Source organism: Adiantum capillus-veneris, chromosome 22, assembly GCF_014529385.1.
Source record: "Adiantum capillus-veneris isolate H3 chromosome 22, ASM1452938v2, whole genome shotgun sequence".
NCBI lineage: Eukaryota > Viridiplantae > Streptophyta > Polypodiopsida > Polypodiales > Pteridaceae > Adiantum > Adiantum capillus-veneris.
Window position 1 is genome coordinate 63965243 of NC_140952.1, and position 12624 is coordinate 63977866.

The following is a 12624-nucleotide window of genomic DNA, read 5'->3' on the forward strand; positions in this document are numbered from 1 at the left end:
TAAAAGGGCGAGGTGAGTGTGTGAAGGAAGATTTCGAGTTGGGCAGATGTGAGGCCCCATAGGGCTTGACGAGTTGCATGACAGTGTGTCCGCTGCAGTGGATCTAGCAGCACATCAAGCAAGGCGGCGTCTTCCTCAAGGGTTGCTGAGGGAGGGGAGGGGCCGTCAAAGACAGGCGAGGTGCAAGGGCGAGGCATGTCCGCAGGCAGGCAGAAAAGGGGTGGGGGGATACGAAAGGAATCTCGTGAAGTATTAAATTTTTTAAATGTAGAGCTAGTAGAGTAGAGGAATAGTAGTAATATATTCACGAAAAATCTACAAAGAAGGGGTTTTCAAATTAGGTAGCGCCAATAAAAGCGGAAATGATGGCATGCGTTGCCATGCTCCGTGTGAACCAAACCTTGGATGCGATTGGCTCCCAATGACTTACGTGAGTTGGTGGAACTGGGCATCAATTTTGAAGATTTTTCTGACTGTGTCAAAAATTAGACAAGAAAGGCATTGAAAAAAAATGTGTGTGCTTTTCCTTACTTAGAAAGCCTAAATTTTAGTGCAGTTCAAATTTCGTAAGCACTGACGGTCCACGTCGTAAAATTAGGCGGAAAAATGGAAACTCCAATATATAAGTGGAGATGCAGATGCAGATTCTCAACATGCAAATGTATCCTATTTCTCACTCAAAGTGGTGAATGGACTCGTAATCCTTGTACCCATCAAGGTATGAAGCCGATACGCATCATTAATTAACTGCTAAACCTATTAACTACGCCTTCATCATGCGTGCGCTTTACGAGATCCTTACTTGATTGTTACCTGCATCTGCGCTTATTGGGTAATTAACTGCTTAATGATGGATTATTGAATTTGGGTGTTACACTAGTGCAATAATCAAGTCCTTATTGAGTAATTACCTGCTTAATGATGGATTTATGAATGTGGGTTGATGAATTCATGCAAGGCTCATGCTTTTAACGGGTGCAAGACGTTGCATGATGTTTAGAACGCTTTTCCATTAATTTTTTTTGGTGCTGCTGCTGCAGGAATTGCTCGTCCTGAGAGGACAGTTTGCGCCCACGCCCTCGCGGTTGTGAGGAACTAGTAGCACGGAGTTGAGCAAAATGAACAACGGAACAAGTGATTACGCTGGGCTCCTCGTGCCCAATGGGGTGCCCAAGATTAAGACCCATGTGAAGGAGCCAGAGAAAAATGCTGTCGCTGCTGCCCCTCGCAATGTATGCGTTGACGACAGCGGCCCTACTGTGAAGGCACAAACGCTCGATGAGTTGCACTCCCTTCAGAAAAAGAAGTCTGCCCCCTCCACCCCCAAGGGCTCCAAGGGAGGGGTCTTACAGATGTCAGAGGAGGAGAAACAGAGGCAGCAGCTTAAATCCATCAGGTTTGATGAAGAAATCCCTTTATGTTGATGGAAAAAAACCCGTATATTTTCTTGTTATGCTATTAAGTAATCAAGCCACATGGTAGAGAGCTCAAAAACATTTGGAATTTGCCATGCAGTGCTTCTCTTGCTTCCCTGACGCGAGAGACGGGGCCAAAGGTAGTGAAGGGAGACCCGAGCAAGAAGATCGAGGTGAAAGCACCACCGCCACATGCTGAGCCCATGCTGGAGTTCAAGAGCATGAGCGATAGTGCTCTTAAGTTCACTCATATTCTCTACAACCTTTCGCCTGCAGGTGAGGCACATCTATGCATTTTTTTCTTCTCTCTTGTATATACTGTTTTCTGCCCAATATGGCTGGTAATCACTCTGCCCCATAATCACTCTGCCCCATTCATGTTTGATCACACATACAACCCTTGAGGAGATGAGGGATGGTTATGCAGGCTAATATCACCGATTACTGGCACTCCTTGATGATTTCTATAGTCTCTCTTGCTTCATTTCAGGCGTATGTTTGAATATGATTGGTTAAACGAAGCATGCTCTTTTTTCTTTTCATCTTTATATTATCCTGTTTTCCATACCTATCTCCATGGAGCATTTGTACTTGTGGATATATGTTTGAAAATGAGATTTTTTTGGGTGGGGGTGGATGTATGGCTTTCTTTTTCTCTGTAATCTGCAAAAGGTCTGCTTTTTTGTAAATGAAAATACCGTATGTGCCAAGGCATGGGGTCAAAAATTAAAAGATGCATGGTTTTCTTTTTCTCTGTTACCTTGCAAAAAGTTTTTTTATGAAATTGCAACGTAGAGTGATACAAAGTTTGCATTGGTATGTATTTTTTGTATAGAGGCAAGGTTTTCTGGCTTGTATGTCTAGTCTTTTATGTGCTAGGTGGAGCAATGGAGATGCAGCAGTTAGTGGAATATTAGTATATGTATGGTTGGTTATGGAGTTAATTTGTCTAATTGTATGGCAAGTTGGAGCTTCTAATTTGTCTTGTACGGCCAGTGGCAGGTCTAATGTAACTGGATTTTTTAGTTATTGGTTGTCTCTTGAACCAGAGCTCTACGAGCAGGCCATAAAGTATGAGAAGGGGTCATTCATCACATCGACGGGAGCCCTTGCTACCCTATCCGGGGCCAAGACAGGTCGCTCTCCAAGAGACAAGAGAATTGTAAAGGAAGAAACATCTGAAGATGATCTTTGGTGGGGAAAGTAAGGTCATCTTGATTTACTAGTTTTCGTCCATAATTTTGCAAATTTACCGGTGCATCTGCTAAAGGGATCTATTTTCTGCAGAGGGTCTCCCAATATTGAAATGGATGAGCATACCTTTATGGTGAACAGGGAGAGAGCTGTTGATTATCTCAACTCTTTGGACAAGGTTCGGTTTCCTTCTCATTCAGGCTCATAAGGACAAGTGTGTAATCATGCAGGAATGGCTTAATTCGGTTGTGCGTGCAGGTTTTCGTCAATGATCAGTTTCTCAATTGGGATCCGGAACATCGGATCAAGGTCAGGATCATCTCCGCTCGTGCATATCATGCACTCTTCATGTATAACATGTAAGCCTCCTTCCCCTTCACTCTCTTCCTGGTTAAAATTCTCTAGCTGCCCTTGTGAACGAGTGTACTTGTAGAAAGCTCGGGCCTTCTCATTCTCTTGATGGTTTGGTAGGCAAATCTAAAGTATTCCTTGAGTGTTTGTGTTGCTAACCTTCATGGGCTGCCCGTAGTGTCCCGTGGACGTCGACTGTGTCCCATGGACGTCGACGACGAAGTGTGTGCTCGTGTCTGTGTGTGTGTGTGTGTGTGTGTAAAATGTAGATATCGATGTTGCCTTGAGACAAAGTGAGACGCATCTTGGAAGATATGTATGGGTGGCAGGTGTATCCGGCCTACCCCTGAAGAGCTGGAGGACTTCGGGACTCCGGACTTCACTATCTACAATGCTGGAAATTTCCCGTGTAATCGCTATACGCATTACATGACATCCTCAACCAGCATTGATCTTAACCTCAAGAGGAAAGAGATGATTATCCTCGGAACTCAATATGCGGGAGAAATGAAGAAGGGCCTTTTCAGCGTGATGCACTACTTGATGCCCAAGAGGGGCATCCTCTCTCTCCATTCAGGCTGCAATATGGGGAAACAAGGGGATGTTGCCTTGTTTTTTGGATTATCAGGTTCGGATCATCAGAACGAGGCTTGAAAGTCCATGTTTGTTTCAACTTTTAACATCAATTGAGGCTTCAATGGTGAGCTCTGTGGTGCTGGAAGGACATGTTTTTTATGGTTATTTGTGGGATTTTCGCTCTAGGTACGGGCAAGACCACGCTTTCGACCGACCACAACCGCCTTCTTATTGGCGACGATGAGCATTGCTGGAGTGACAATGGTGTGTCAAATATTGAAGGAGGATGTTATGCCAAATGCATTGATTTGGCTCCGGAGAAGGAACCGGATATTTGGAATGCTATCAAATTTGGCACCGGTAATGTCCTTTTTCTGTGTGCGTGGTTCGCGGATTACATCGCGTATAGGGGTTTCTCCATACTCTGCTTTTCTTGCATTGCATTTAGTACTACGTATGCAAGGTGTGCACAAAGAGGATTTCCATGTGTGCAATTCTACTCAATACTCACCTATGCACTTTTCTAATGTTTCTGTTATGAACTCACCTATTTTGCAGTGGTAGAGAATGTGGTTTTTGATGAACATACACGTGAGGTCGATTATTTTGACAAATCTGTAACAGGTAAACATTTCTGTTTTATTTGGCCTAGAAGTGCTATGTCCTTCATACTCTTGTATAAAATTGGCCAGAGAAAATTGTGGATGCACAGGATATGGAGGGTACATTCCTAATTTACTTTATGTCTTCTCACAGAGAATACAAGGGCTTCGTATCCAATCGAATATATCCCGAATGCAAAGCTTCCGTGTGTGGGTCCTCACCCGAAGAATGTCATCTTACTTGCATGCGATGCATTCGGTGTTCTTCCACCAGTGAGCAAGTTGACGCTGCCTCAGACAATGTACCACTTCATCAGTGGATATACTGCTTTGGTAAATTGAAGCTTACCTTTGGGATGCGTTTTAACTTTTGTTTAATAAATACGAGGTGGATTTGGATTATCATCCAGGGTTTCCTTACAGAATTGTCCATTGCCTCTGCAGATTGCCGGTACGGAAGATGGTATTAAGGAGCCGCAAGCTACCTTCTCCGCGTGCTTTGGAGCTGCCTTTATAATGCTGCATCCGACAAAGTACGCGGCAATGTTGTCTGACAAGATGAAACAGCATGGGGCAACTGCCTGGCTGGTGAACACTGGATGGTCAGGTGGCAGGTACATTGTGTTCCCCATCATTTTGTTTTATCTTTGGCCATATTAGCCCGAGTCTGTAATTAAGATTAGAAAGCAAGATTACATCAGGGGGATAAGACCAGGAATGCCATGGTGCACCGTGCGTGAAGTGGGACTAGGGTGTCTGATCCCTGCTTATCGGCCCTTCGAGGGACAGCGGGATAACAGAGCACAAGTTCCCCATCATTGTTATTCAGGGATCTTGTCCAGCCTTTCAAGTGCTTTTAGAACAGTTTTGCAGTCTTTAAATGCTTTCAGTATGGCTTTTTAATGGCATTATTTTATCCCTCCAGTTATGGCATCGGAAAGAGAATGAAGCTTGCATATACTAGAAAGATCATTGACGCAATTCATGATGGGTCATTGCTGAAAGCCCAGTACAGTGCAACTTCCGTGTTCGGCTTGCAAATACCTGACAAAGTTGGTGGTGTCCCAAGCGATATACTACATCCAGAGAACATGGTAAGCATATTTTATAACAGACATGATAAATCTATTTAATCAGCTGCTGCTCTGTGGGTTTTTTCTGTTTGGTCTAGACTAATGCGAATATTTTAACATAATTGGTGTGCAGTGGAGTGATCAAAAGGTGTATCGCGAGACTTTAGAAAAATTGGCTGGCCTTTTCATCAAGAATTTCGAAAATTTTGTGAATTACAAGATTGGTGATGACAACAATTTGACTAGTGAGATACTTGCAGCCGGACCCAAACTATGAAACCAGGCTGCAGATCCAAAGTACAAAGGATGGTTTTCGGGTGTAGAATGTATATATATATTTACTCATAGCAGGCATGGTTAGAGATTGTACATGTCCCTGCAAATGAATGTGCAGAAAAGCATTCTTTGGTCAGGTTGTGCTAGTCTTAAGTCGTTTAGCCCTGGAAAATTTTACCTGTTCAAATAAACCATGGACTAGGACAAATAAAATAATAGAGTCTGTATTTGTCCCATCTGTTTCTTGCTTCTCATTGATAATTTTTAAAATTTTCTAAGGTTCCATTTTGTTTAATATTAGGAGCCATATTGCTTCATAAATTGCATGTACCACTTGTACAGAACCTGCTTGTCCCCGCCAAGAAACGACACCCACTCGTGCTTCCTAACCTTCTCTGTGTACTCCCTTTGAGTCGTCCTTCCAAACCTCTACCTCAAAGCAGTGCCAAGCATGATGTTATTTGTGAACAACCCTTTTAACAACAATCCCATCTCATGAATTAGTCTAGCATCTTGCATGATGCCGCATGCTTAGAGATGCAAGCAGAGGTGATCACCTCTTATCACCAACCCCTGAGCCACAATCTCCTCACGACTTTGTTTACGCATGCCAACCCCTGCATAATGCGACATGCCTTACATGCAAGCACAGGCAATGCACCCCTATCAAAATTGCCTAGATCTTATTTGATCTATCCATGTTGAATATGCCACATTAAGCATGGTTTTTTATCGACTGACCCTGAATCTCTTCATGACTTTGTTTGCTCACATGAACTTTCTGCACGGTGGCACATGCCCTCAAAATGCTTACATGGGCAATTGCATTCCGAGAGACGGCCTCGGCCCAGCCGCTCTTCCAAGCTTCGAGTGCCTACGTTGGGCGTGCTTGCAATCGATGCACTTGAAGAGATGGCATTCTGCTTCACGCAAATCAGAAACTTGTAGAGTAGCGAAACCCGTGTGCTTTGTTGCGTACGTCTGATTTCGCATACATGTCTAACAAATGCTTTCACCAAGCATGACGCGTTTTCTTTGTGCATATTTCCACATGACAGCAACCACTATCTGCCTGTCTCCCTCAAAAGCATCGTTTGCCCACATGAATGTGGTGCATGATGCGGCATGCCTACGAAATGCAAGCAAAAACAATTTTAGTTCGAGAGGACTCTAATCATGAATTTTGTTACCCATGCGCATGATGCCATATGCCTTCAAGCTCATGTGACGAGGGCGATCCTCGTCACTATCTTACACGGGTCCAATGAGGTGGGATGTAAGGCCTGAATTTGGGGATGCGAATTAGCTATGATCTCAGCTTGATCTTTAGTGAACTAGGGGTGAACTACTACTGGGTGAACTCGGCAAAAATGGTGCCCCTAGTTCACTTGCCTCGCGGGGCATGGATCGAACCCGTGACATCTCGCTTGCCACACGAATACCCTACCACCACGCTAGCGCGTGTCGTTGCCTATGTTGGCATGTCACATGATCACACCCTAGTGCACCTTAGTTCACCTTAGTTCAACCCCAGTTCACCCCTAGTTCACTGCATGATCTGACACTAGAAATTAAAGCCACCTCGCCCCCCCCAAATTTGGGCCTTGGTAACTTGGTAATTATAGCGGCTAGACTGTACATATAGCAAAGCTTAATTCTTCTTTCAAAGATAAGCCTCCTTTCACGTTAAAGTTATTGATCTTTATACCTCCCTCTCAACCATATGGTCGTTCACCTTAGTTCCCCTTAGTTCAACCCCACTTCACCCCTAGTTCACTGCATGATCCGATAGTTGAAATTAAAGCCACCTCACCCCCCCCAAATTTGGGTCCTGGTAACTCGGTAATTATAGCGGCTACTTGATCGTACATATAGCAAAGCTAAATTCTTCTTTAAAAAATAAGCCTCCTTTCACGTTAAAGTTATTGATCTTTATACCTCCCTCTCAAGCCATATGGTCGTGCCATATAGTGACGAGGATAGGCAATCATGTTCGGCCAACGCGCCTCTCTTTTCAAAACCGAAACAAAAACAATAGAGCTTCTAAGGAAGAGACATTCTCTTCTACTCAAAGACACACCAAGCATTGGGACTGAAGGTGATACTTGTAGAAAGAAGGTGAGATCAGAGCATAGAGGATGAAGAGCATAGAGAGTGAGGATCTAGAGCTGCAGTCTAACATTCATATTGTATGAAGGGATGAACATGCCAGATATATGTGGGTTAAGATGAGAGCAAAGACATACAGACCATTGAACATTGTATATTGCAATATGTTATTTTACTCCTAGCATATCTCACTATGCATCGCCAAAGGGACAATCACCCTACATGATTTTGGATGAGGACACATGGGACTTCTCTAGGGATGGGAATATCATTTTACTACAAGACTTTATTGTGGAGAACAATTGAACGACAATCTGGATAGGAGACTGTGGACTGTGTAGATTCTTAATCCTACCTTGGATGTCAACTTTATTTTACGCGTTAAGAGGCAATATTGACTAGAGGATATGTATGTATCATTGGGCTAACTAGAGAGGATGCATGCAAAGGTGTTAGTCTAGGAACCACATACTAAGCTATGGATTTTTGACACTAGTCACATCAGCCATATTCTATTGTGTATAGATATGGGGGACCAACTTAAACCGTCACAACAAATAGAGATGGAGATCGATGGAGTGATCATTGATTTCCATCATCTCTAGGATCATTAGGGCTAAGGCCTCAGTCCCACATGAGATCATCAAGGCAGAGATGGAAAAACCAACAATCGTGGTTGAGGCCTTATCTAGACTAGTTTCGTTTCTCCACACTATATATGCATTGCCCCGATTTCAATATGCATGACCTGCTCTTGAGTCTTCTAGGTAGCTTACCATGGAGAAAGACATCATGCTAGTTTGTCTAGATGACTTCATGGTTTGAGCTTCATGGGTTCAACATAGATAGAATACCCCTCTTTAAATACACTTAAGATGCACCCTCCTCCCTCACCCTGGCACATTAGGAAATTACTAGTCAATCGACAGGACCTCATCTAGCTAGACATTAGGACATGGCTAGAGCCGTCATAGGCGCTAAGGATAAAGATGACTTTCTATCGAGAACATTTTTTTCATACTACAGTTGATGGTTTCACAGTATGACTTAGTTACATGGAAACACACCTATCACACGGCGTGAGATGTACCATTGGCTAGATCCATACTTCTTTACACCAGCTCAAGCTAGAGACGGACGGATATGTGAGAGTGCCACCAAAGGAGAGGATTTTTCAAGTATGCTAGCATGAATTAGAGACAAAAGAGCACTACATATGTCGATGTTCCTCCTATTATGAGATTAGAGGATGTTTCCATTGCCTATTTAGAGAGGGATTTGGACCATTGTCTACGGTCTGTTCCTAGACCCGTTCCACATTAAGACATGTAATATATGTGTGCTAGTTGGTGCTAACATCCGTCACCTTCACTTTGTTAATCAGCGGGAATACCAAAATGGCATTCATTATCTTATCAAAAAGAGGGACAGGTGCTAGTGTCTTGTCGTACTTGAACCATAGAAACTTGAGTGTGTTGATAACTTGGGGCATGATTTTCACTCTGTGGGCATGCACTGTAAGGATGTGGCTATCTTGGAATAGCTCAATCAAAACGTCTTTAGTTGCCTCATGAAGGCAACCCATTGCACTTCTAACACAATGGAAATTTAGATATGCTCTCTCATGGATCAGGAACACAACTCTTTGGAAAGGTATCTTAGCACTAGGTTGGTAATGGGACACTTTTATGTCTTGTTAAGTGACCATTTTCCTTGAATTATGTCAAGAGTTTCAAAATGGATTTTGAGATGCTATCTGTCTAGAAAGTTGTCTCATGAGCTGAGAAAAACTCGACATTTTTTTGGAATATCAATTCCATCTTTAACCTTGTCATTGCACAACATTTCACAACCTAAACTGTGTGAAAAAACGGGTCCTGTTTTTGGCTATTTTCGACTTTTTGCAACTATACCACTCTAGAATTCATGTTTGTGAGGTCTATAATGCCAGAGAACTATCTTTAGTATTCCTCAACATGTCTTGATGCTTCTAGGGAGAAATAAATGTTAAAGTTGTCAGTTATGACCAAATTACAAAAATTGTCAAATCTTGTTTTTTAGCCAATTTTAGCTCTTCTATGATTTATTTGGTGGTTTTCATGATATCCAAATGTAGTTTTGATTTTCTATGTCACATATTGTAACATAAATCTAATATTCCTTGAGTTTTGGGGCACCTAATATCCTATTTTGCATAGTAGACAACGATGCCTGATTTTGTCAATTATAGAAGAAAACGAAACATTCTATTATATCAAGTATAGCTTTTTCAATATTGTTAGTTTCTTGTGACAACTACATGCATTTTGTAGGTAGTAACCATATCTAGTCATAAGGATCAAATGTGGCTAGATATTGAATAGTTTCTATGGGATTCTACAACTCATAACGTTGAACCCAGTTTTTTCATGTTTGCTGTATTTAGTACTTCATCTTTGTCCCCAAGATTCCCCTTGGTAAGAGATGTATTATTCTTTTGACATGCTCCATGGCTCCTTATGAACATAAAGGACAATAGGGAACTAAGAAAACATGCATATATTATTTGTATTGAACGTGGCTATAGAAACTTTGATGATAAGTTTGCAGAATGGTAAAAATTCAACTTTTTTGTATCTATTTCTTTTGGCAAAACAAAAATTAGTGAGTGAGAAGCAATCATATGTTCTGATCACCAACCCATTGAAGTTAACTAGGGAATTTATCTCAAGTCCTAGAAAAATCCCTAATCTTATTTTTATGTAACAAAATGTAAGAAATGATTATTTTGATGAAAATGTACTGGTTCATCAACTTTGGAGGCTTGGTGTGACCAAAAGATGAGAAATTTTACAAGTTTCTTATTTTTTCCACGTGTAGTAAGCCTTGAGCTATAACCTCATGAAAGGATTTTACAAAATGAGTGGATCTACTATGGTTTTGGAGGTTTTTTTCAAAACCCTTAAAGGACACTTTTATGTCCTGTTAGGTTACCAACCTAGTGTTAGGGATAGGTATCGGATATGTGCCTTTGTAGCTTCTAAAGCTCAAAAAATATGCTTAGATTATGCTGTAGCTTTGACTCCACATTGTTTCCCATAAATTGGACAAGTTTTTTCATGCAACATGTAGAGCTAATAGCTGCCTGCCTTACGAGTAAACCTTCCTAGCTATATGCTTCATGCAAGCCATGAAAACCTTAATTTTGTGTGGAAAATGAAATGTTCAAAAAAAGAAGAAGAATGAGCAATTAGGTAGCAAAATTGGGTATGTTGGCTCTGAGAGATTAGGAGAGAGGTCGAACAACAGTGGGCTCTACGATAAATAAAATGTTATATATTGGGGTAGGCATCATCATCATTACTAGTCGTGCATGTTTTTTACGAAGGCACCCAGAATTAATTGCCTATCATTGGGAAGTGTGCATCATTACATGAGAGACACGTGGTAGGTCGTGCACAGAGATGTTGAAGAGGGGTAATGGGGGAACACATTCGACACAACAACAAAGGCCTCTCTAAAGCTCAGGGTATCCACAACACCCTATCCTCTTAGAAAACACCTTCAAAAACACACTTTACACTAGCAGACCACCTCTTGCTCTTTTCCAAATGCTTATACACTCCACAAGACCACCACACAATGCACACCTACTGCCACGGTCTGTCTCCACCCTTACACATGCACACAGCTACTCAATCTTAATCTCTCACACAAAACATCGCTGGTCCAAGGGGGCACACACATCCACACTACCGGCACCACGAGGAAACTCAAGAGCAAGAGAAAGAGAAGGGGGAAAGGGGTAAGAACAATGAAATTGGGCAATGATGGCTTGATTATACTTCAGAAGGAACGTACAAAGCTTGAAATACCCACACAATGACCATTTTCATGAGAAAAAAATACAAAGGGGATTGGCAGGCACACTCCTCTACCAAAAAAACTCCACTCTACAGGTTTCAAACGCCACCCAAAAGCTCCCATTTCATGAAAAAAATGGCTTATATAGTGGGGGGTTGGAAACTGCTCTCCAATTGGTCCATCTGACACCTTAATTTGGCACTTTTGGGAAGGGGGGAGCCACCTCATTTTCATCTGCTCTCTAGCTGCACTCTTTGGCTTGTGCTTGAAGGGGAGGGGGGTGCTAGCTTGAGAGAGGGGTGCACTAGCGATGTCTCTAGTGCCCCTTGGGTCCTTTATTTTATTTACTATTATTTTATTAACCTTTACCTAATTGCTCCCTTTCAACCTTTGAATTTGATTTACCTTTGACTATCCTTCCCATTTAGCTCCCACTTGGCCTTCTTTGACCCCCCTTGTTGGGCTCTCCCCTTGAGGTTGCTCTTTGATTTTCCTTGTCTGGCTGGGTATGGTCCCTCTCCCTCCTCCTCTCTACTCTTGGACCACCCTTACCTTGGAGCCTTTCACTTTGCCCGGCCACCTCTTGCTTTCTCGGCCGCCCTTGGACTCACCCTTTCTCTCTCTCTCTCTCTCTCTCTCTCTCTCTCTCTCTCTCTCTCTCACACTTGGAGGACCATTTGTCCTGCCCCTTTGATGCTCAAGGCCCCACCCTTTAGGGATCTCTCTCTCTCATTTCATCATGTGATGCCTCCCTTACCCCGGCCTTGGAGTGGCCCACCCAATATCCCTTTTGCACATGGCGGCCCCCTCGGTCTCCCTTTGAATCACCCCTTTGGTCCGCCTTTTGGAATGGCCACCTAGAACCGGATTTCTCTCTCTCTCTCTCTCTCTCTCTCTCTCTCTCTCTCTCTCTCTCACACACACACACACACACACACACACACACACACACACACACACACACACACACACACACACACACACACACACACACACACACACACACACACAAGAACTTGAGGGGAGGCACTAACAATATCGCTAGTGCCCTCCTTCATATTTTCATAAACTTTGGGGGGGGGGGGGGGGGGGGGGGGGCTGCTCGTGGGAACGTATCCACTAATGGAAACATGCCATGTCATCATCTCCATCTCCAACACCAACAAGCTCCACTCGCCATTGGAC

The 12624-nt window shown here is 42.8% G+C and overlaps 1 protein-coding gene across 2 annotated transcripts; it reads left to right on the forward strand.

Moving 5' to 3' along the window:
• Positions 1-579: 579 nt before the first annotated feature.
• LOC147429483 (phosphoenolpyruvate carboxykinase (ATP) 1-like) lies at positions 580-5723 on the forward strand. Of its 2 annotated transcripts, none has more exons than XM_086495751.1 (13): positions 580-718; positions 1041-1396; positions 1516-1691; positions 2465-2618; positions 2703-2787; positions 2868-2968; positions 3290-3588; positions 3723-3896; positions 4095-4160; positions 4293-4471; positions 4583-4752; positions 5064-5232; positions 5345-5723. In XM_086495751.1, exons 2-13 carry the CDS (start codon positions 1119-1121, stop codon positions 5486-5488), a joined length of 1995 nt encoding a protein of 664 aa, XP_086351877.1. In that variant the 5' UTR covers positions 580-718; positions 1041-1118; the 3' UTR covers positions 5489-5723. The 2 variants fall into 2 exon arrangements, with proteins under 2 accessions (XP_086351877.1, XP_086351878.1); XM_086495752.1 differs by having other exon boundaries at positions 697-832.
• The last annotated feature ends 6901 nt before the right edge of the window (positions 5724-12624 follow it).

What these genes read in the sequence shown, in the direction of transcription:
- LOC147429483 (XM_086495751.1), top strand. Translation starts at nt 1,119, where the DNA reads ATGAACAACGGAACAAGTGATTACGCTGGGCTCCTCGTGCCCAATGGG. An exon ending in TCAGTGGATATACTGCTTTG is followed by an intron (nt 4,472 to 4,582) that starts GTAAATTGAAGC and finishes TTGCCTCTGCAG; the next exon opens with ATTGCCGGTACGGAAGATGG. An exon ending in ACTGGATGGTCAGGTGGCAG is followed by an intron (nt 4,753 to 5,063) that starts GTACATTGTGTT and finishes TTATCCCTCCAG; the next exon opens with TTATGGCATCGGAAAGAGAA.